Source organism: Saccostrea echinata, unplaced genomic scaffold (genome assembly GCF_033153115.1).
Source record: "Saccostrea echinata isolate AGI-Se365-2 ecotype Australia unplaced genomic scaffold, CSIRO_AGI_Sech_v1 ptg000054l, whole genome shotgun sequence".
In the NCBI taxonomy this organism is placed as follows: Eukaryota; Metazoa; Mollusca; class Bivalvia; order Ostreida; family Ostreidae; genus Saccostrea; species Saccostrea echinata.
Genome location: NW_026889803.1, coordinates 39,886,855 through 39,911,876, shown reverse-complemented (window position 1 = coordinate 39,911,876; position 25,022 = coordinate 39,886,855). Strand labels below are relative to the sequence as shown.

General features: G+C 33.0%; 3 protein-coding genes across 8 annotated transcripts in view; 1 reads left to right on the top strand and 2 right to left on the bottom strand.

Annotated features, from left to right (window-relative positions):
• Positions 1 to 11,762, top strand: part of LOC133206266 (1-phosphatidylinositol 4,5-bisphosphate phosphodiesterase gamma-1-like) — a 39,892-nt gene extending 28,130 nt beyond the window's left edge. The window contains exons 23-34 of one of the 5 annotated variants that reach the window (XM_061342217.1): positions 319 to 422; positions 711 to 856; positions 1,058 to 1,206; positions 1,456 to 1,552; positions 1,817 to 1,916; positions 4,182 to 4,455; positions 4,711 to 4,825; positions 4,973 to 5,140; positions 5,627 to 5,715; positions 5,957 to 6,141; positions 8,578 to 8,614; positions 9,226 to 11,762. In XM_061342217.1, coding sequence (XP_061198201.1) covers positions 319 to 422; positions 711 to 856; positions 1,058 to 1,206; positions 1,456 to 1,552; positions 1,817 to 1,916; positions 4,182 to 4,455; positions 4,711 to 4,825; positions 4,973 to 5,140; positions 5,627 to 5,715; positions 5,957 to 6,141; positions 8,578 to 8,593 — 1,443 coding nt within the window. In that variant the 3' untranslated portion in view covers positions 8,594 to 8,614; positions 9,226 to 11,762. Of the gene's footprint in view, positions 1 to 318; positions 423 to 710; positions 857 to 1,057; positions 1,207 to 1,455; positions 1,553 to 1,816; positions 1,917 to 4,181; positions 4,456 to 4,710; positions 4,826 to 4,972; positions 5,141 to 5,626; positions 5,716 to 5,956; positions 6,142 to 6,592; positions 6,616 to 7,917; positions 7,944 to 8,560; positions 8,615 to 9,225 lie in introns of all 5 variants that reach the window. The other 4 variants (XM_061342214.1, XM_061342218.1, XM_061342216.1 and 1 more) reach the window with 4 other exon arrangements.
• The window catches only part of LOC133206265 (WD repeat-containing protein 7-like), a 253,062-nt gene that overhangs the window by 12,473 nt on the left and 215,567 nt on the right, over positions 1 to 25,022 (bottom strand). The gene's annotated exons all lie outside the window — the stretch shown is intronic.
• LOC133171830 (protein unc-93 homolog A-like) lies at positions 17,446 to 24,232 on the bottom strand. 2 transcript variants are annotated; one of them, XM_061306630.1, is made up of 6 exons: positions 24,216 to 24,232; positions 23,957 to 24,009; positions 20,688 to 22,129; positions 20,181 to 20,316; positions 18,661 to 18,792; positions 17,446 to 18,289 (listed from the first exon to the last, which is right to left on the bottom strand). In XM_061306630.1, the coding sequence occupies exons 2-6, from the start codon at positions 23,985 to 23,987 to the stop codon at positions 18,045 to 18,047; spliced, it is 1,986 nt and encodes a 661-aa protein (XP_061162614.1). In that variant the 5' UTR covers positions 23,988 to 24,009; positions 24,216 to 24,232; the 3' UTR covers positions 17,446 to 18,044. The 2 variants fall into 2 exon arrangements, with proteins under 2 accessions (XP_061162614.1, XP_061162613.1); XM_061306629.1 differs by lacking the exon at positions 24,216 to 24,232 and adding an exon at positions 24,134 to 24,159.

Here is a 25,022-nt window from a genome sequence, read left to right as displayed (position 1 = left end):
GATATTAATTTATAATTGTTAATTTGGAATACAAGAATTTTTAAAGACTTTTTATGATTTATTTATTTATTTTTTTTTTTTTTTTTGATTTCTTAAAATTTTGTTGTAAATCTTGTTTTAAAATAGTTCTGTTGTTGAACTTTGTTTACATTTATCATTGCATTATTTAAAGTAATTTTCCTTGTTTTACAAAGTATATTTTATGTTTTCATTCATCTAGTAATCAGAGTCTTTTCTGATGTGTTCCAAGTATAAGATTTGATTTGTATGGCATAGAATTTTAAAAACAATTTGTCAATATATGTTTGACTTTTGTAGCTAAGGGCGCGGGCCTTATATGACTATACAGCCAGTCGAAATGATGAACTGTCTTTCAGCAAAGGAACTTTAATCACAAACATCACAAAAACAGACAATGGCTGGTAAATATATAAAATAAGAAGGGGATGCCAAAATGTCCTTCATGAAATTTTCTTTTTATGTGCATCAAAATACTGCTTAATGATAAATGTATATTGGTATCTGTTCTTAGCTGTATTGATATTTCAGTCAAGCTTTCTAATGGCTGTGAAATAATATTTTGAAAATAACCATGAAAGGTCACTTTCATATCACCCTCAAACTTTGCTGTAATAAATAGAATAATGTGAACCATCTCTTGAATATCTAATATACAAAACTCATCTTGTGTGTTAACTTCCTTTGTACAGGTGGAGAGGAGAGACCCCCACCAGTCGAGCACCCATGCTGTTTCCAGGTCATTTAGTGGAGGAAATAGAGGAGGATGAAGCTAATGACCAGGAACCCCTGGGAACCCTCCAGAAAGGCTCTGTAGAGATACAAGGCTGTCGTTTAGGTTGGAACTGCTAGCTTCTTTGAGTTTTACTGTACTGTGAAAGCTAAAGTTCAAAGATTTATTTCATCATTAATTTTCCAGAGTCCAGTTTAATAATAAATGAATATATATGCTATTGTACGGTATTAAGTGTGCACCTGTAAAGAATTTTCAGTATGAACTTTTGATTTCTTAATATCGTTAATTAATTTTCCACCTCAGAGCGCAGTGGTCGCCCAGACAAGCCATTTACATTCAAGATTTTTACTCGCACAATGCCGAACCCAATAGAGGTGGCTGTCGATTCTGAGGATCAGATGATGCAGTGGTTAGAAGCCATTGATCAGTGCACCTCAAAAATGGCTGGAGAGGTCAGTCAATGTTGATACTGTATGTCAGTTAACTTCTTTTACTTAATGTACATGCATTGCTGTTGAATTTTAAAGACTCGGTAAAGGCTCAAAGATTATTAAGAAGATTACAAGTATTTGGCATTGCTTGAAAAAAAGTTTCTATGGATATTGTTTCCTTAGCCATGTAGTAATGGGTATACATGTATTATTTTAAAATGCCTATTTACATCTATTATTATGGCATCATTTCTTTTTGTTTTTGGATAGAAAATGGTGGACAAGTTAATGGAAAAGAGAAAGTGCCTTGCTAGGGATTTGTCAGATCTTATTATTTATGCTGTTGCTGTGCCATTTGATCATGAAAGTATGTTAAATTGAATTTACTCATGTGCAGCTGATTAGAATTGCTTCAGAGTAAATAATTTGGAGAAATTAGTTAAAAATTTTATGAACCTTTTTCATAATTATATATGCTTCTTCATTATTGATGAATGACCAAAGAAAAAAATGACTTAAATTGACCTACTGTAAGCAAAATGTCATTGAATAGACTTTCATGTCGCCGTAAACTTGAGGAAATTAGCATGATAATAACATAAAGCTGTATGTTAATTTTTTTCTACAACAGAGGTGTTGAAGAAGATGACTCACATATCTGAAATGTCATCCTTCTCTGAGGTCAAGATTGATAAATACTGCTCACAGGCGTATGCTCATTTCTTCCTACAATATCCTTTTATTTGATAAGAATGCTGCAATGAAGAGTGACCCTAAAGCAGACTGAATTCGTATTTTCATTACAGTAAAACATGGTTACATGGTTACAGCAAACACACTCATAATGAATTTACACTTACAGTGATGTAATTTCTATTCCCTTCTATGAACTTACTGAATGCAATGAATTATGTTTACAATGAATCAAAATTGTTCATCCTTGGCACTTGACAGTAAGCTCAATGTTTGTTTGTACTGAATAACCTGTTTCATTCCTAATTTCATCTTCTTGCCTCCAAATACGCTGTCGAATTCTACGCCTATATATACTTTAATGCTTTTTTTCACATCAGTGATTTTCTGGTAAGGCTTTTTGACCCCATTTCAAATTGTTAAAGTGACAGTACGGCGCATCTCATCAAAAAACTGACTAGATAAAATTTTCCGACAAGATTTGGAATTTTTTTACTACTCATAAATGTATAAACTTTCAGAAAATTACAACTTTTACAATTAAATAATTTGGATTATTTCATTAAAATTAATAGTTATTTATGGGACGTTAATATATACATCGCAACGTGTTCGGGGTTCCACATTCCATGCTATGCACGCATGCGTAGTTTTCATAAACAAAACAGCATGGTTAGAGAGGGAATCCCGGTAGGCCTGCTACATTGACAAAGTCGACTAAAAATAAAAAGAAACTGAAAATAGAACTTGAAAATGCAACTTTGCTGACTAAAATTTAGTTTGGGGATTAATATAATCGCTGGATAAGGAAGAAACGGGAACTCGGCGACACTCAAGCAGGGCTCTCGAAGGTTCGAATCTATTCGACAGGTTTGTTGATACTTGTTATCATTTCTCAATTTTCCGTCGCTTTCAAAGAAAAAAAATATAAGTGTAAACTCAACATAAAAAATACATCTTTGACTTATAAACATTGTTGCCATTTGAAATGCTATTTTTTTTTTAACTGTGCAGAAAAATATTTGTTTGACATTTGCCGCGATAACGTATGATTAGTTGGTTTTTCCTTTCTCGGACCCCAATACACAAAACGTCAACATTTGTCCTTTTAATTCTGTTAAATTCGCCTGAATGCAGACTAAAATCTTTACGATTATTATTTTAGATTATTTTATCAGAAAGTTATAATTTGTGTTTTTGAAAATTGCTTTCACCTAATATTCATTATAACTGTAAACTCTACAGTGTAGGCACGTGCCGTTTTGGAATTCACGTGGTACAAATAAACAGATCCAGTTCGTACGACCCTTGATTTTCCGGCAGATTCTAATTACGTTAATTTTGTTTGAGTAGAGAATATTTCTGTTTCTCAAACTGCTTACATCAACTTTATACCTTATTTCTTAATGACATATTGGGTAAATTTGGATGAAAAAGCACACATTTTGCAGTCGTACTGTTGCTTTAAGTTTTGCAGAACACATGACTTTATAGATTACATGTTTTAAAACAGCAAATTTGGCTTCAAATGCAATAGTGTTTGATATTAATTGCTAGTAGTAGTCAATACATATACATGTAATTTAGACACCCGGTTAGTAAAACAACAGTTTATGTCCACAAATACATGTACCTGTGCAGTAAACACAACAAGAGTACTTCCTTGAACTTCCACATCTTTTACATTTATATACCATAACATGCATACCAGTTCCATTCTCACATTAGTCAATAATTGATAAATAGGCATATTGTATGTGTGTGAGGCCAGTAAGACCATCAAACCTGCCTAGTTATTGCATCTGGTGGGAAAGATGTGGCATCCCAAAAGTAGGTTAAAGTGACCTAATTTTGGATCATGGTGAAATTGTGTGCAAATAATGTTTTGCACAGTATGAAACCATGTATCTTTAAACTCCTCAATTAATGCATCTTTAGGGAAAAGTATGTCAGACACAAAAGTAGGTCACAATTACCTCATTTTATAATTCTATTGTTATTCATAGATCATATCCTAGTCATATAGGCTAGGACCATCAAATCTTTTCAGTTGAAGCACTTTTGGAGGAAGCATGTCCCAAAAATAGGTCACTTTAACCTTTTGGTATTACAAAACTCAGTGAACATTATGTAGAACTCAGGTATTTTTTACAGTCACTCTATTAAATTCTGGAGTTCACAGCTTGTAGGTATACATAAACAGACATACATCTTACAGTAAATATAGTTCCAGATGATCAAGTACATGTACCTTAGTGGTGCAATTTATTATATTCTTTGAATATGGACCTTAACAATGATACTTATAACAGAACTCAATTAAGTCGCTGCTATCCAAAGGGAGGTCGAGTAGATTCCTCAAACTATGACCCAATGCCAATGTGGAATGTTGGTTGTCAGATGGTGGCCTTGAATTACCAGACACCTGACCGTTCCATGCAGCTAAATGAGGGAAGGTTTTTAAATAATGGTAAATGTGGTTATGTTCTCCAGCCAGACATAATGAGAAGACCAGAGTTTGATCCTTGTAACAAGCAGTCTATTAAAGATGTTGACCCCTTAACCTTATCTATTAAGGTAATGGCAGTTTTTTAACTCTATTAGTCAAAGATATTATCTCATTTTGGTACTTTTTTTTGCAGTTTTCATTAGGATGCATACATCTTCATGCGCACAGCATCTCTGATCTTAAAGAAGGATCTAGCCCCTGTTGCTAAGATAGAATATGAACAATTTTATTTCAAAGTGTAGATTTTACATTTTCCATGTAAAAGTTAAAACCTGATACAGATATAAATGTATATTAATATTTACATGTTGCCTCTACTAAAGATTATTGGAGCCAGACATCTTGTCAAATCAGGAAAAGGAATTATCAGTCCATATGTGGAGATAGAGATTGCTGGACTTGAATATGACAAGAGTAAATTCAAGACCAACACTATAAGTAAGGCGGACATGGAACTTATTATGTGAAAGAAAATACATGGAACTTACACTTAATTTCAATAAGCTATTTTATTACTTTGTTAAAAAAGTCATGTACTTGTTTAAAAAAAGTTTTCAAGTGTGGTTTTTTTTTTTCTGTTTCCAGGCCCACCCAATGGACTTAACCCCATCTGGAAGGACCAGAACAGTGGGATATTTGATTTGATTTGTCCAGAAATGGCTCTTATCAGATTTGTGGTGTATGATGAGGACACATTTGGGGAACCTAACTTTGTGGGCCAGGCCACCTATCCTGTGATCTGTCTGAAATCTGGTGAGGCACCTATTGCACATCAAACGGTTACAGTCATAGTGGGGTTAACACCTATTGTACATCAAACGGTTACAGTCATAGTGGGGTTAACAAATTAGATGACATTGATAAAAAAAATTTACATATTAAAAAATCAAACTTTGATAGAAGAGGGAAAGCTTTTCATCATGTTTTCAAAATAAGTTGTGTTTATATGTACCTTCAGCTTATCCTCAAGCCCATATACATTTATAGCATATGATAAATGTATTACAGTAAAACTTGTCTAATCTGGACACTTATGGTTCCATGAAAATTGCATTTTAGACATTCCAGATCAGACAACATTATAAACAATTACATTTATTGACAGGAACTAAAATTTTGCATCATGATAAGCAAGATTTCAGATTAAACAACATTCTGATTATACAAGTTTGACTGTATTTATCTTCCCTACAATCTTTGATGGTAGACACATTTATTAAATGTCATTTGTGTTAAAAGGTTATCGCAGTGTTCCTCTGAAGAATGGCTTCTCTGAGGAAATGGAGATGGCAGCTTTACTGATCCATGTAGACAAGAGAAATCCAAAGGTCAGATATGTTTGTAGATACATGTATGTAGTGTATAGTGTATACTGTCATAAGTTATTTCATGTATTTTTTAAACATTCTCAAAAAATGTTAAAACATGCCAGATATTTATGTGCAGTGTACTCCCATTGATCGAATGGAATATGATATTGTTAAAAAGTATCTTGAATTGATTAAGTGATGTGCCTCCTTTTAGGAAGAAAAAAATCAAGGTACTTATAATGTTGAGATATTTTTATAGGAGTCTGATGATAGTGAAATCTACTCATGCATACAAGATCTTAGGGACAAAAAGGAAAACTTACAAAGCAACATAAATGAGCTGATTAAAGTTGGGCAGTTTGATCGTGCTACTCGTCTGCAAGAAGATTTGAGGGAGACAGAACAGAACTTGATACAGAAGAGTGCAGAAAGGAGGCAGAGAAAGTAAGGAGCAATCTGATTGGTTGAATGAAATTTTTAGGTTTATTTTTATTTTTGTAAATACAAGGGCTCATGGGATTGATTGTTCCTAAATTTCTATTAAATTTGTATTTTCTTATCTATAAATTTAAAATGTGAAGTGGAGTATATTCCCTATTTTAAAATGAAATTTAATTTCAATTTTCTTCCCTTCAGAAATTGAATCTCAAGAGCCATATTTTCTTGCCTAGAATGGATTTTTTATGCATGTTAAAAACTGATTTTTTAAAATTTTGATTTTGTTTTCAAAATAATTGTTGCATGATTGTTTGAACTTAAGTCTAACATAATACAATATCCATTAGACAGTAAAATTGAACATAAAATTTATTGAATAAAATTTATGCTTAACAGCATTAATGTAATATTCCTAAATGTTTTTGAAAACTGCTAAATGGTTTGCTAAAATTTTTAGCATTAAAAAAGTAGTGAGATAGGGTAAGTGTCTTCTTTTAAGAGAACATTATATCAATAATACATCAGTTTGTACAGGTTTTATCAGCATGTTGAGATGGCGCTGAATATTGCACTCATTACAAACGTTTATAATGAAGAGCTTTTTAGTTTTATACAAGTTAGATGGTGGTTTAAGTTCACCAGCTATTTTAGTGCTTTTACTTTGATCACCACCATTAAGCTGAAGATGGTATGTGGTGACCATGTAGATTACATGTAATCAGAATATATACACACTGCAGACAATGTGGTAAATGCTTGGAGCAAAATTGAAAAAATGTGCATGCACAGATATTAGTTACACCACAGACCTTATTTTAAACCGTCCGACTACAGCTAGATGTTTGTTTAACTTTCAGTACAATTTGGAATTAATTCCCCTTTTAGTGCTTTTCTGTAAAAAGAAAAAAAGCAGGAGAATGAGTTGGGACAAGGGAAATAACTTAAAGTATTACAATATTTAAATTTCCAATTATTTTCCCTTAAGATTCTTTACACAGCTCATTTTGTCATGAACTGTTCATTTTGTCATAAACTGACATGGATGAGTATGAATTTCGTGTGACATCATAATGCCTTATCTGAGGTCAAATATACAGTTCAATCTTCTTCTGTTCAAAAAATGAAAGTCGAATGACAATTTTTTTGTGTGTCAAATTATCTGATAAATAATGTACTTGGTAAATATAAAAAAAAAAATAATTTCTGAAAATTCATGAGGTATGTGAACAAACTTCATAAAATATGTGTCACACTGCATGTCCCAATGAATTATCAAAAATTTAATTCTCTAAGGAAGCTCTAAACACTGCACACTAAAGAGTTCTACTTGTGGGGTAGTTTTATGCAGTTAAAGTGACCTGCCCTTAGAAGTAAGAAAGAAAAAATGATTATTTACTGTTAATTACACAATTTGTAATAGATTAAGATATTCTTAACATTATATTAGACCAAGAATAAGTAATTGAAGTCATTGTTTCCATTAACTTACCCGATGTAAGGAAACAAGTGATTTCTGTTTACGAATAGTCCAATTGTCTTTGAACTTTTTTCCTGCAAAAATAAGGCAGGTACCCTATGTTGACAATGAAGCTTGATCAAGAAAATATTTGAAAGGTTAGACAGGGGCAGGGATAGCAAAAAAATATTAATTTCAAAGTGTAAATTTAAGGAATAGGAGTTTTATTTTATTTGGTATTTATGAGGATGTTAATCAGACTGGGAGCATGTGATGTACATGTATTATGTGCAGTAGAAATTTTAACATTTGATGTACACTTTCAGGTCCTACTTTTAGATGGCTTTTCATTGTGAGTTAGAATTACAAACTGCTCTTATTCTGGACAGTTCAACTACATTATCAATTCTCTGCTTGTTAAACTTCATAACATGCTCTCTGCTACCTTTGTTGAATGCTCAAGATGAAAATCGCATATTTTGGAGATAAACTGATGAAATAACAAAAAGCTTTTACTCTAGCTGCTAGCTTTATAGGAGTTTCTGTCAAGACTTGAACATTTTGTCTTATGAAGAAGATTAATTCAGACAGTATCATGTCTTTCATGCATTCATGTATTTAGTCCATTGTGACTGACTGCTAAAAAAAAATTTGGAATTAATTGAAGGAAATAATGTCACTGCTGTCTCAAATAAAAAAAAATGGGCTAGCTAATGAATTAAAACTTCATAAACATCAGATTTCACTATAGATCACATCTTTGATAAATAATTGTAATGTGTATGTGCAACTATTTGTAAAGTGTAGACTGTATTTCCCTTCTTTTTTCATTAAACAGGAAGTCTGTTCAAAATCATAGAATAAATAGAATGTTTCAGCTGCAGAGAAACTTTTTCAGTAGACATTTAACTACAAATTTATAAGAACACAAAATCATTTTTTTTTTTCATCTGTTTCCAACTATTCCAGCTTTCATTCATTTATAGAACAAAGTATCAGTGAAAGCAAAATTGTGAACGGCAGGTAATATTTGAAGAAAATATACTCCCTCTTCTGTGCACTTATACTTTACACATTTCATTTGTACCCGAAACTCAAGAGTGTAGAATTAATATTTATTATAATTATTACTTTCTGTAACTTCCACAACATAAAGTCAAATTCCAAAGACTGTCAACATATACTTGATCAGAGAGCAAAGCTTATTTGACCAGTTTCACATTATCTGGTTTGATTTTTTTCTCGTTTCTTTTCACGGCTTATCACTGGTAACCCCTATTGCTCAGTATACTTCTTAAATAACCAGTAACTTCTATCTTGCTTTTTAACCAACCAGATATAAAGATCCTCTTACCAATTCTTTTCAGGAAAAAAAAAAACTTTATTTCCTATCATGATAAATAAATGCTTGTAATTGTGATTTTTAAAAAAACAGAATGATATTGTTAAAGAATTATTAATTATAATTTTTCTGTATTTTTTTTTTTTATTAGTTTAATGAAAAGAAATGAAGGAAATTTTTCATTAGCATTAGTTGGTGAAATTTTATATGTATAATTATATCTATAAAATCATCCAGCCAGGAAACAAGTTTGTTTTCAAATTGTAATAGTGAGTTTATTTTATGTCTCCAGATTTGCCAGTAACCGACCCATAGTATATAGCAGGAGCTCAAATAGCTGAAGATGAACTACCCTTTGTTGACCCAAATCGTGCCCTTTCATCCTTACCATCTGATCTGTGATACACTGTTGCCATAGCAATGACCTCTACATTTGCTGAAGACCTGAGAATGCCGAGTTATTTTTTTGTTTATGTTTTAGTTTGTATTTACCAGAACTTTGTGATATGTTGTGCATTGATGTGGAATTTTGCAGTGAGTTATTATATGGAACTGATGTATGATTGTTATTTAGATGAATTTGAATTCAGTAATTAAGAATTGTATTTTGTATACCAATACCTGTATTGTGTTATAAGGGTGTCACACAGATTATAATTGCATAGCTTTAGTGACGTTTAGTGAATAACTCTTGATAATGAAATATATTTTGGATGAGATTAACAAAACCCAGCTGCTGTTGCCTTACCATGAAATGTCACAGTGGCTTTTTTTTTTTTCAATGACTAATTATTGAATATAAAAAAATGTATATAATTACCATCCAATTGGAGGCATAAAATAGTGCTAGATTTCTTTAAACTGTAAAATTTGTACAGGAATATGTTTTGTTAGGCATAACTCACCTGTATGTATATATTGTAATGAACATATTAATTGTACAGAAATCTGAAGAACTCCATTCTGATTTTAATGGTTTATCTTTCACATTTTGTATTTGTCATTATGCCAAAATGCTGAATCTAGTAGCTTTTCAAAAAATCTAAAGCTATAAGCATTTTTCTTAAGAGAGTGGTAACTGCTGTGAGTACCTACAAGTATTTATCTAGCTAGCATTTGAAATTTGAAAGCATGTGAAAATTTCCCTTCATTTGCATGAAAATCACCCATGATACATGTACCAGCTGAGTTGGGTCACAGGAAGTACATACTTAAATTTAGCATAGTACTTGTTATGTACATACCCAGAGTAAATGCTGTAATCTGGGACAAAAATAGTTGTACATTTGTATTTAGAATGAGGAATAGGGAGACATGTTTAAGTTCAGCTGTCAAGATTAAGAATTTGAAAAAAAAAATAATCATCAGGGAAATTTACTTTGTTCATGGGCAATGATCAATAAGCCAAAAGAGATGAACAAAACCTAATATTAGAGTTAGTGATAATATTGACAACAAATGGCAGAATGTAAATGTTTAAGTAAAATCTTACTGCATACTTTGAAGTTTTAGATTATTTTTACAATAATTATTCAAGAATGATAAATTCTAATGAGTGATACTGCTAAAAGAATATGAATTTATATTAATGTCATAGACTGTGGAAAGTGCACAGAAGTTTATAAACACGTTGACCAGAGATTTCAAAATTTTGGAGTAATCTAAAGTGGCATTAGTATCTGTATATTTTTAGGGGATGTAAATTTTGTCTTGTTAGAATGTAAATTCTGGATTATTAATTTTGTCAAACTGTCAAAAACTTGTATTAGAATTAGTGTTTTAAGATATTTGATTACATTGATGATACATTTACTTCTATTCATGACAATTCTTTTTTCAAGTTTTCTGAATGAATTCCGAGATGCAGCAATTGAAAAAAAAATTGATGTCATTTTTCACTTCATGAATAGTAGACATATTAGTCTCCAAAAGCTTTGTATTTGCTCATACAAAATAATTTAATTGTTTATTAACTTCCATTACCTAGATAAAAATAAACGAGAAAGCCAATGACCAATTTGTTCATTGTCAAATCATCTGTCTGACATACTCGTAGTAAGGATTGTAGGAGAATAATTTAGAATTATCTCTCTTTGATATCCATCATGCGATTGCTATTACATCAGTTTTGTTGTTAATTTTAATATTGGACTTGTTTCTGATGTATGTTAATTTACTTGAACCCTAATATAACATTTATATTATAATAACATCAATTATAATGTAGTTTCTTTTTTATATGAATATTTTCTTGGGTGAACTCATTTATGCTCCCACATTTTTATTATATACATAATGTTTATGGGGTTTTTAAAACTCTTTGTCTCAGGCTGTGGACACAAGCTCTTAGGTTTTGTATTCTTGTTGCTGATTTTGTATTTTCTGAGAAACCACATGTTTAAAGTTCAGTTGTTTTTGCTAGAGAGCAAATTTTCCTTTCTTTAAGAAAAATCTGCCCACTGCTCAAACTGAAAAAAGTAGTTTTTGCTTGGTAAGGGCTATTAATTTATATTTTGTGAGAAAGTCAAAGCAGTGACCTATATACTTTTAGTATATGCATCCATGGTCAAACTTTAATTTTTTTCCAATATTGAGACTGCATGATTATGATTAAAACAAAATTATTATTTTTCTGAGAATATCCAAGAACACAGCATCCTTAATCTGAAAAATAATGAAACAGTAATTTTCAGAAGCTTTTATTTTCTTTTCCTAAAATTGTTGATGTGTAGAAAAATAATAGTAAAGTGGTTATGTTAATTAATATAATACTATTCTTTGCCTAAATTTTGTACCATCCGATGTCAATAAACATATTTTTAAAAACTCTTCCCTTGTTAATTTCATATTAATATTTTTCGTTACCAAGTTTGTACATGTAACTGTAGGGAGTAAAAACGATACAAGTAGTTTATTAAATCGACCAAAGGCACTTGGGGTATGGACCCCCCCCCCCTTTCCATTTTTTCCTTTTTAAATCTGGGGTCGAGTCACCTTTTTCCTATTTTTGTATTCTAATATGCACTGTATGTTATCAATAATGTAACTCTTTTGTCTCTATAAGCTGTTTTTAAATATATCATTTTCGACTGATACATAAAAAGAGACTCTCTTTTTCTGTATCAGTCGAAAACGATATATTTAAAAACAGCTTATAGAGACAAAAGAGTTACATTATTGATAACATACAGTGCATATTAGAATACAAAAATAGGAAAAAGGTGACTCGACCCCAGATTTAAAAAGGAAAAAATGGAAAAAGGGGGGGGGGGTCCATACCCCAAGTGCCTGTGCAAATGATTTCATTTCCCATATACATGTTGTTTGAAATTCATATTTATATGAGTTTTAGCCTATAATTTTCGGTCACTTGATTCTAGAAAGGGGGGGGGGGGGCTGTCAAAAATTGTTGAGTCAGATCATGCCTTCCATGGCCGTAGGAACCGGGGGGGGGGGGGGGGGCAATAATTTTGCCGATATATAGATTACTATAGAAAACATAGATACTATATGTTTGTGCCCCCTCAATAAAAACGTCTGATGACCTTTTTTCTTTCTTTTTTTTTTTTTTTTTTTTTTTTTTTGCCTGTCAAGAAATTTTTGGTAGTTGATAGTGCCCCCTCAACTGAAAATGTATGGCTGTGCCCCCCAAACTGAAATTGCTTCCTACGGGCCTGCCTTCACATGACAGAATATATTTATTTGTAGGATGACAAGAGCTGTTTTCAGTTTTGTCTTCATTGAAAAATGTTTGACAAACAAAAACGGAGGGGTTGTCCAAACTAAAGAAAAACTTTCTTATTTATTTCCAAGATCTATCAGCCTCCCTTCACCACCCCCATCCCCACCCCAGCATACACATACCAAACAGAAATCAAATATTTTTCCCTTTATATTTCTTGAAAAATACTGGACAGAAAATTCTGATTTATATAAATTTCAAACTATTCCGAAATTGAAATTATTTGTCTTCTGGGTCAATCAGTAACACCGTGCGCTCTGGCAAAGCTGAGGTGGATTGAAAATGAATTTTGGACTAGAATTTCAATCCGATGATTTCCCCGACGTCCGTGTCGAATTGTACCCGCCCTTATTCTCTATCATTAAATGTTTTGACTGTAACAGATGGAAATGACGAAAGCTGCATATTTTCCAATTTTGCCATTTAATGTTCCGCGGTCTTAATTATAGAGAACAATTGCGCAGGTACAAGTAATTACACTGATGGAAAAATAATTTTATACTTTGAATTAAAAAAAGGGGGGGGGGGGGGGGGAGAGGGTACATGTAGCTTGACTGAAAAGAAGGTTTGAAAGAAGCTAAGTGATTTACTACTCGGTTTTATGCTACCTGTAATGAAAAAAAAAAATCTCACCCGGGGGTGTCCCTCTTCATATAATAACATGGGCAAAATATTGTAGACCGTTTCATCTACTTGGACACACACCATTGTTTGCTCACTTATTTTAACTCGCTCTTAAAAAATATACAGGAAACTGAGAGGACAATTTGCACACCACCATACTTTATTTTCCAAAATTCAATTGAATTCAGCGGCCATAGTCCGATTTGAATATGTAAAAAGAGTACTCTTTTTATATATTCAATTTATAAACCTGTGGCACCAATCTCTCACCAGAGGACGTATTACGCTTCGCTACAACAGTATAAGTGGAGCGTAGCGGGAACGATAACTCTGGATAGAGATTGCTGTGGCACCTTTAAGAGTTATCCCTCTTAGAACAAAGGGGTGTCAAACACATGATAAGTCACGTGACTGTATTTTTGTCGTCTGCAAATAGACAGGAAAGGATCAGAATAAGGAAAAAGGCTAAAGAAGATAATTATCAGAAATATCTGGATAACTTCACTCTACGCTATGCAGTTTTCTCACAGAAGAGTAGAAATGAGGAGTCGAACTGTCCATGGCAGCCCGCGTTCAAGTCAGTTTACAGTGTCTAAGGAAAAACAACCAATATGCCTGGTGAAAGGACTTTGACAGAAATTAGAATTGTTATTAATGATAATTTACGTAGAAGAGTGTCTAAAAGTACCGTTAAAAGAATTTTCAACAAATAGAGGGAGGATGGAGGAGGCTTGTTAAGGCGGGGAAAACATGGTCAAAAAATAAAGCGCATTAATTGGTAAAACAGTAAAAGACAAGAAACTTTGAGTTTTTGAAAATATAGTATTAGATTAACTGATGAATGTATTGAGATGATTAGGCAATTTGTGTTTGACGATGTATATGAAATTTTGCCATGAACGGAAATTTAATATTGGTTGAGCAATGGCAGCAAAATTCAGGACTTCTGGAATACTTTAATGGTGACAATAGTGAAATTACTAAATAATGGAGGACAAATTTTAGAATAAGAACAGACAGTGGCATTAAAACAAGAAGAGAAGGATCTTGATTTTTACTTCAAGAGCAGCAAAATATACTACTGCGTTTAAGAGTTACCTGGGGACTAAATATTTTAATGAAGTATCGTAGGCCTGGAAAAAAAAAACTTGACAAGAAAGGTAAAGGTTCGTATTAGTATTTTAAACAGATAGATAGAGGGTAACATTGCTGGATCGGGAACATTTGTTCCGACGAAGAGTAATAAGAAAAAGTATACTTCTTTGGTGAGAAAGTGGAGGATGTTTTGGTGTTTAGAGGGATTGAAAGGGAATACAAGAAGTGTTTTTAGTGTAGGATAAGGGACATTAACAGCATCAAACTTTGATTCCCACTATCAAGAAATTCATGGAACAGTTATCTTGTCTAACTATGAAAAGCTTTTTATCATGTAAATTTTGAATGTACTGGTGGAAGTAAATGCAAGTTGTTCAAAATGGTATAATAACTATTTTTTCAGTTACCTCCATCCATTAAATTCAGAATTTACAATATTTTTCCACTTTGAAATCGGAGGGCTTTGAACGTGTTGGGCATTATTTTCATAGCCAACTGTTCCAATTGAATTGAAAAAGAGACCGGAGTTTGCATACAAATCTTGTTGAACATACATGGAATCTCTACAAAAACAGGTAAAAAAAAAAACCTGTCACAATTATGTAATATAATTCTGTATCGGAAAGAAATATTTGAACAAAAAAGCAAAAGATTTTACTTCCTTGATCTAATCAAACGTATTTCCACCTGCAAAACAAGAAGATAACCATCGACCACCTTAGATAGTAGCATCCTCGCAAGCCAGGGGTCCTGATTCAACACGTTGCCGTTGGACGGCAACGTTTTGACTCGGGACCTCTGGCTTGCGAGGATGAGATAGTAGCAACAAAATCCTAGTGCAGACTTTTTTTTGAACAAAGGTATTTTTTTTCATTTTAATGATATTATGCTGCTGGTCCCACACCCCCGCAATTTCATTGCATGGTGCAGCTCATCGTTATGTCAGCAATCATAATGGCGGCGTTTGCTATAATTTACCTGTTGCTACATGTAAGTCATGCTCATTTGCAAAAGATAGAAATAGTGACGACCTCCCAGTAAAGTGCATTCTCCCCATTTGCCATTTGTTGATTTGGATTTTAGAGCAATTTGAATTGTCGAACTCCATAGCAAAAAAAATTTTTTTTTTTTTTTTTTAAAGTGTCTCAGAACTGGTCCTTCTGTTCAAACCAAATTCGAATGGTTATAAAATAAATTTCAAAGCCGCAGCTCCACATAACTACAGTCATCCATCAAAAGTATTCATTAAGAAATTCAAAATGACCGCCAAATATAAACATAAACAGTATCGTTTTATGATCCGTCCTAAAACGTCATGATTTACGTCACATTCCAGTCGTCTGTAAATTTTGAGAAAACCCACGTAAACAAAGATGGGTCGAAAAGGAAAAAGAGTTGACAAACGAGCAGAAAGCGTACATATCTGCGCTTTATGAGCAAATTTGAAGATGACTGACATTGTCAGAATGTTTGGGTTAAAGCAAAGCATTGTGTACAGTTTTCTTAAGCGATATTCTCAGCGAGGAAACCAAGAGAACTTACATGTACCTCGATCCGGACGGCTGAAGGAATTTGGTGAACGAGATTTAAAGATACATGTACTTTCGGAACTGCAAGACGGCATCGTATGAAGTCTCTGGCTAAAAATGGCCCGACTCAAAATTTTTTTAATCCCCAAGAAGCAATTATACTTTTTTTATGCATTCCGGATAATAGATTTTGAAAATTCATCATTGATGTTGAAATTATCGGGAGAGAAAAAAATTCTCACCTACCTATCGACCCATTTTTTTCATCCTGAGTCGAGAGAGGCAAACGAACATTATTTAAAAGTTGGCCTAAACAAACAAAATCGTTTGACCTGGAACAGAGGTAATCTTCACAAGACTGTTGATGCTCACTGGAATAAAGTCAGTGATGAATGTAAGGTCATTACTGGACAAGACACGCGTGTGAGATTGTGGAGCCCGCCATCAAAACGCAAGTTAACTTTAATGGAGGTGCATCACATATTACGGTATCGGAACAATTTGTGTCCTTAATGAAATATAAATGCAGAAATATATATTTCTGTATTAGATGATAATCTGTGGTGCCTGTAATTTTACGGCACTTTGCAGATGGTAACAACATATTTGAGGACGACAATGCACCAGTACATAGGGCTCGAATCGTCCAAGAATTCCGCAGAAATAATCAACTTAAGTCCATGAACTGGCCAGTTCAGAGCCCTGATCTCAATATTATTGAGAAATCAAACTATGCTCCAGTCCTTCGACTTCCCATTGACAACTTTTCAAAGGAAGGAATAGAAATAAATCAGATTGAGAAGTAATCCTCAAGGTATGCCACTCGTGACACGAGTTATATCAAGGATTTTTTGAGAAGTATACTTTACATAACTATACTCATGTTGCATGACTCAAAATCGTAAAGAAAATTGGGGTCAATTTGCATCTTATTGAGCAATGGTACAATTAACGTGACCTTTTTGAACCGAAATTGTAAATTTTGAGATGTTGGTCAAAATATGCGATCTGAAGGCGTAAATTTTTTCTTGACTTGTTCATTATAAATTATATTCATTTTTTGACAAAGTACAATGTATGTAGATTGAATGTGTAAATATTACTTGAAACCTTTGTCAAATATTTCTAGCATATAACGAAATGAATTCCCTGAGATAAAACAAAAAAAAGGCTAAAGTTCTAATATATTGAATTAAACAAATCTGTAGATTTGAAGAAATTCCTCTAAATATCCTTCCACAACATTAAATAGCCCCGACCCCCAAATCTTATTTCTTTACGATTTTGTAAGCAGTTTTTTAATTGAATATTGCATAATTTGCATTATTTCATTCAAATATTTGTTATAAAAAAATGAATTGTAATTGATAATATAACTATTGAAACAAGGTTCTGACCAATTTTTTTTTCAAAAGCTGATGAGTGACATATATATATATATAATACACATATACATATATATACATGTATATACGTTTAACTTTTTTTTAAAATTATTTTTAAGCATAAATAGAAAATAAAGTATAATTGCATCATTTTATTTGCAAATGCCATAAAAATAGTATATGATTGACATGTATTATGCTCTGGCAATAAAGCTCTTTGTTCATGATGGTAAAAAAATATGTTTTTGATAACAAATAAATTACATAGGTTAAATTCACAACTCGCCGTATACCATAGGCAATAATCACTCTTAACCACTTAAACAGGATTTCTGCATTTTACGGAAGTTAAGACCATTTTTACTTCATTTCATGGAAATGAACATCTATTTATATAAATATACATTACATTGTAATGAAAACCTTTCTAGCATCACTAGTTTATATAAATATACATTACTTGGAAACGACATTCTCTCAATCAGATTAACAATATTAAATAATATTCAACACATCATTTCTCCTTTAGTAGGGAGAGTTACATGCTTTTCCTTATAAAGGAAACACTTGGATAAACAAAATCTATCCTAGAAATGAGGTCTACCGATACCTTAATGTAAACAACATCAATGTGTCATGGACATGCATAATATAATTATAAAGAATATAATTATAAACTCCTGAAAGAAACATCGTTAATGCAAAATATGAGGATCACAACAACTTGATCAACAAATCAGGCGGATTCAGCTTTAAATTTGGTGGACTCTTCGTTCTTAGACATCCTTTTCTTCTCTGAGATCTCCACTCCAATGTAGAGACCCGTACCTATGATGCACACAGCTGCTAGGATGTACATCTTCTCCAGCACACATAAACTGTTGGAATAACAGAACACAATAGTGCCGCCTAAACCTTGTAGTACACGCAAGCTTGCAAATGCATCCTCAAGTTTGTCGTGAAATAGTGCACTCACGATACCTGTCGGGATTTAAAGATCATATTACCTTGTTGTATTTTTTATTTACATTTCAGAGAATCGCACTTCTTATCTTTTTTCCTCGGAAAACAAGAAACAAAGACTGCTTCTAAATATTTGATATAATTTTTCTTTATTTAAAACTCCTATAAAACTTGTAAATTCACTTATATCAGAATATTTTTTCAATTTTAAAATGGTCCTTTCGAACGGTATTATTGATATTGTTGTCTTACCACTAAAGCTTCCTTTGCGCTTTCGTAAATTACTTTCATTACCAATTTTGTGTAAATTTTGCATCAAAAGGAATATAAAAAATGTTAAAGTATCGTTTAATTATTCATAATATAAGAATTTGATTCGTCATACGTACTGTTCACTTGTGAGATCCATACACCATCAGCAACTCCCCAAGCTCCCAGAAGAAGGAAAAATAACACCATTTGTTCAGGATTGGGCTCCCACAGGACCATAAAGAGGAGGAGAGCCAAGTCCAAACAGGCGGCTGTCAAAAGAAATATAGATATTAGCTTCAGCGAATATAATTGGTGGTTCCGATTCTCAGGGACTATGAGAGGTAACGGGACTTGTCTGAGAATGAGGGAGGCGGATCCATAACTTTCATGTGTACCTACGTTCTACTATTATTATAATTTCTGTTCTTGATTAAAAAACCAACGTTGCAAAATTTTCACTAACTTCAAAGAAACTGAAAAAAAAAATTTAAATTTGTACACAGTTAGATATACAAACTTTAAAAAAAATGCTAGTGCATGTTGAAGATTCTCTCTATTTATCTAAAGAACAATTTTCAGCAGTACTCACCACTGTGCATATAACTTAAAATTTTCTTTATCAGCATATATGTAGTTCAAAATGCATTTACAATTATAGAGGAAACATGTTGTATTTTTTATTTCACTGACACTGATATACGTGTTGTATATGTTTTCAAGTGAATAGATTTTGTATGAATTTCTAAAGTTAGTCAAGTTACACTGTAATTCTACTGTAGTTTAAATCGACCACAGATGATGTTGTTGCAATACTTCTACATGTATAGTCTGCAACATTTTTCTTAAAGTGTGAATGTAGTGATCAATCTTCTGACTGCTGATTGAAAATATATCTGATACTGTGTATTTGTGATAAAAAATTCTGAAAAAAAATCCTGCCAGCCCTATCTAAAGTTTATGGAGCCGCCTCAGAATTGTCATGTAATTTTGGAACTTCACCGGGGAGAACCAAGGAAAGGCATACTCACCACTCAGCGCCAAAAAATAAACTTTAAAATCATCCATGAGTATATCTGATGACAAATGCATCATTAATCCATGACGTCATCAAATTATGTGTAATTCACTTGATGGAAAAGGAAATAACAATGCCGCAAACAAACATCGCCAGAAGTCCATCTTTAATTGGTCAAATGAACCTTCTTTCTCTGGAAACCCTATTGGGTTATGGGTCTGTTTTAATTTAACTAATTGAGCGGGAGCTGCAAGGATAAGGTAATTCTTTAAACAAATTAAGGAGCTGTAAAGATGAGACAAGTTTAGTGAACAAGTTCCGCATTCTGAACATGGTCAGATGTATGTACATGAACTTTTCTCAGACTCATTGAAGAGTAATCTTAAAAAGACATTCAAGTTCATGTTCAAACAACCAGACAACATGTGAAAGACCTGCAACGAAAACAAATAAAGATCTGTGCAGCATGCACCTGCAATAAAAAAGAAAATGGGTTCTGAAAACAAAAGGCATTAAATTGATTTGCTGGAAGAAAAACAGTCTCCGGTATTCATCATTTGCAAGACAATACTTGCTTAAGAAGTTGTCTGCAGACATGCTACATATTGCAGTTGAAAGCATGTTCAGTGAAACTAAGCCTACCTGAAGAAATGAGAGCCACTCTCCCGACGTATTGACACAATATCCCACTTATCCAGGAACTCAAGCCTCCACACACACCGTATCCAATCATAGTGTAACCGACCATGTGAATACCCAGTGGACAGGATACAAATGCCTGTGGGAGATAAGGCAAAATATTGAAGTCTAATTTGTCTTTTTTACTTTTTTTTTTTTTACCTTTATTTGGGGACAAATTTCATATTGCTTATTAGCTTAAAAAAATAAAATGTAATTTTTTTTTCTTTTACTACAGCTGGCTAAAACTGAGAGGTCTCTTCAAAAAGCAAATAACCGTCTGCGAACCCAGCCTTGTAGTTGTCATATCCAGAGAAATTTTCCCTTAAGAAATATTTTCTGAAAATGTCGCAAACAGATGCTGGTTTGCAGAGGGTTTACTATGACAATATAAAACAATTCATGTTTTCCACTGCTTAATGCATGCAAGATACATTTGAATTTCCCCTTTGAAAATCTATTATTTTATACCTTTGTCATTTCAGCTGCTGCAAACCCAACCTGCATCATGCTATACATCAGAACAAGTGTGACAAGGAGGAATTTCCAGTGTAAAATGCACTCGAAGACAGAACCAACTTGTTTGAAAATTTGTGGAAAGGTGCATCCCGAAGAGTGGTATGTCGCAATTGGGTCAAGCAAAACGTGTGAAACGATAAGTGCAATGACAACGCACATCCCATAGATCCCGATTAAAATACCAGAGGTGTCAGGATCTACATGCACGTCCGACTGGTCCATCTTAAAATGATTGCAGAATTTTGCACCACATATATTCTCCGAGTTTCCTATAAACAAGTTTGATTCATTTACAAATGCATATTGAGATTCATTAAAATTGGAAGTACTGGGGAGGTAGGATGTTGTGGTACTTTCTGCTCCGTCTTCACTGCTTGGGACTAAAACAAGGACGAGAGATGAAATGAGATTCCCGGCAACATATGAAAATTGGTAAAAGAAGAAGAAAATACCAAAATATTTGCTTGCTACGTCCTCTGTTTTCTTATCATTTTTAATTGCAGAGGCTCTGGCAAGATAACTCGTATATGTACTCATGGCATTCCACAAGAGACTATTTCCCATTCCCTGAAGAAAAGATGCGGGTATGAAGACGTAAAATGTGGGTACTAGATTTGCAACAACATACAAAAGTTGTGTGAATATACCAACAACAAGGCAGAATTTTGGACGGAATCTTTGAACGACAAATGGTGAGATGAGACTGAAAACGGTGAACGCTCCAAAGCTTGCTGCAAGTGAGTACACTCCAATACCGCTGTCATGGTGCATACTGCTCAAAAGGTTGCGCAGAGATCCAATTGCTGTACAAACAAGAGATATACCTATGCTTAAAAAGATCAGGTTGCTTAGATGATTGTTGACATATCTGATTTCTTCAACCTCTATGTCAACTACTGGGGATTTATCTTCCTCCAACTTTTTCAGTCCCTTTTCATCAATGGCAAGTATAGACATTGATCTATACACAGCTTCCTGACTCAGTGACTGAACTGCATTTCTACAGATGCTTCGCAGTCTGTTCACGTCTGGACTTGGAGGTACTAAGGGATCAATGTAGGCTATACTTTCCTGTAACACGTGTTCTTTTTCTCTCTCCCTTCTCATATCTCGGAGTGCCATTTTCGCTTCAATTTCGTGACCCAAATCACTGACGTCCCAAAAAGAGCTGTGATTTGAGGGTGGCTCGATGTCTGGGTTAGATTTGTTTAAATAGTTAGTGTCATCAAGGGCGTTTTCATGTTTGAGTAGTGCTGTACGACTATCTGCACTGCCTACAGAATCAGTATAGGATGGATCGTCCATACTCTGCGGAATAGTGTTTTCTGTTGTTAATGTTTCGTCACTTTGAGACATCATCTCTTTGGTGTCAACAGCATGCATGTTTGAGATACCTGCAATAGGAGGGTATTATAGGGAATCCTAAAACAGTTGCCAATGTCCTCGAGAATATTCCCAGGCAGAGACATTTGGCAAACAAACACTTGCGTACTTTTCATGTACCTACTGCACATGCTTTCTCCCATTACTTTCACTTACCTTGACGTTTTACGCAAAAATAATCCACATAAATGATAAAAAATATTACCCTCTCCTAGTTAACTGAAAGATTGAGAAACGCCAAGAGCTCTCAGTATGTTTGATATTGCATGATTACGTATTTAATACGATACATGCATTCATCAAAGGTTTTCATTCACAAAGATTAATGTGTAATGTGTGTTCTTCAAGACATGGATATATATGTTTATATTTGTGTTATTTCCAAATAACATTAGCTTATTACCTTAAAGGTTACGGAAAAGGAGTTTAACAAACAGTAGTTGTGACATTGAAAATTCGATTCTTTGATATACTCACGTTAATCACTACAAAAGTAAAGTTCTGCGTGAGTAGATCAAAACATCGAATAAGATTTTAATTTGAAGTTTTCGTCGTATCAGAATATCCATACCTCCAAATGCATATATAAATAAAAACTTCTAAAACATAATATACACCTCAGCTAACAGTTTTATCATTATTATCGTAACTGGTTCAAACTGGTCTAACTTAGATATTAGTAATGGAAGAAATATGTGCATATTTTTTTTTCTTTTTCTAATTTTTTCCATCCTAAACATTTACTCAATTAAAACAAAAATTGAATTTGTAGTACATATACATAAATAAGAAATACAACCTTATAACATATATATATATATATATATATATATATATATATATATATATATATATATATATATATATATATATATATATATATATATATATATATATATATATATATATATAAGCTATGGGAAAGTACCCATGTTTAAGTTTCATTTTCGTAAATTTTTGTGAACATAATACTGCAACTTTTGCAAATATATGACTGCTATTTTACCACACAGAAAACACAAAATATTCTGTTTACTAAATGCAATCAAATAATTCAAAATACGTAAATGGAATTCTAAAATATTTTTATGTCTATATCATATTGGCAGAGAAAGTGTCAAAATAAATTCATTAACGTTAATTCATTCTGCAAATTTGTTACATAATTATGAAACAAGTAATGCAATGAGCTAAATACCAATTTAAAAATACGCATTTTATCTCTGGAATTGTTTAAAAATAAACACCTCCAGCATAATTCGAAACTTCTACTTCAGGAAAATATGTAATGACAAGTCAATGTTCTTTGTTTACCGTATTTATTTTAAAGACGTCATGATGCTTATATGCAATTTCGAAAATAATATTGTCAAAACCCCGGAATTACTTACTGCACATCTGATAAATATTATGAGGAACATTTACGTTTGAAAAATTTTTACATTACCCTAAAACAAATTTCAAAACTAAAAATTAAATGGGGAAAAATACTCTATTTATTCTCTCGAAAAAATAATAAATTCTGTTATTTTTCTGTTTGCTTAATATTCATGTTTCTAGCATATAAGAAGGGTTAATTTACAAAATTAAACGTCCAGATTTGTGCATTATTAATTCTTTAAGTAGCTTTTGACTATCGCTGTATATGAATGATTATCCTTAACAAAATACTGTTTGTAGTACCAGTACCTTTTTTCTAGAAAAATGAACATTTACGGTAAACTCTTACATTTTACAGAAGTCAAGGAGTTAACAAAGGACCACAGCAAATCGGTGTAATATATTAAACGTTCTCTATTTTTTTTTTCTTGGGGAGAAGAAATGAATAAGTTCCTCACCTGAACTGCTGCTTTCCATATTGTCGATCATGAATTCAATGTTGTGCGTTGATCTGCAAGATAAATTGGTAGTTTATACATGTATGAATGAATACGAGATCGAAAAGATATTTTATCCCATTATATATGGGATAAGCTTTACTTATCTTCAATCACAGTGCAAACGTGCAACCCTACCGTGAATGCATACGAACTTGCAACCCCAAAATTAAATAAACTACAAAAGACCAAGAAAACCTAGTAACAGAGGCAGATATACCTAAACCCCTCTGCGATCTACGGGGCATGTGGCTATTTCCAACTTCAGCTATCCTTTTTAATAATGAGGAATAACGTCAGTGTCCGCGGAGACTGCGCGGTCAAACAACTATGCAAACGACAACGAACAATTGGTGGGGAAGTTCAAGGACGGGTAACTAGAGCACCGAGCGTAAAGCTGGAATCAATTCTCCTGTAGAAGGCCAACAATCCAAATTATTATAAAGCTTAATGTAATTAAACGAAAATCCTGAATATTTTTAATCCCTTTCGTTTTGGAGCATATTAAACTTACACAAGAAACGGGCAATGTCGGATTTCCCCTGTGTTGTCAGTCAAGTAACCCCTTCCTCTTAAATTATATAAATAGACTCACAGCTGATCGCCTTAGCAGACGATCGATTGCCACGTATTTACAGCTGAATTCAGAAGTAGGCTACAGTAACTAACAATAATTTTCCTTTAATCAACTTCCAATAATGAGTTCAAGAATTAGACAGCCTTGAACAAAACACACATCGGATGAGAATTGTAAACGAACTCCTCATGACAATCGTAACACCGTTGAAACGTGTACCAACAAAAGACGAGAACAAAAAGCAAAATCCAAATAGTTTATAAAGGATTCAGATATATTTGTAAAAATTTGAACATAAACCCAGCTACCTTACCTTTTCTCTGTTCACTTTGGCAATACTGAAGAAAAATATTTCTGTTGAACTCCAAACATGCGCACATCCATTGTATTAGGTGTGTTCTACAATACACTTCTAATGGATGTGTTAGGTGTATTGATCCTGTGCAGCTT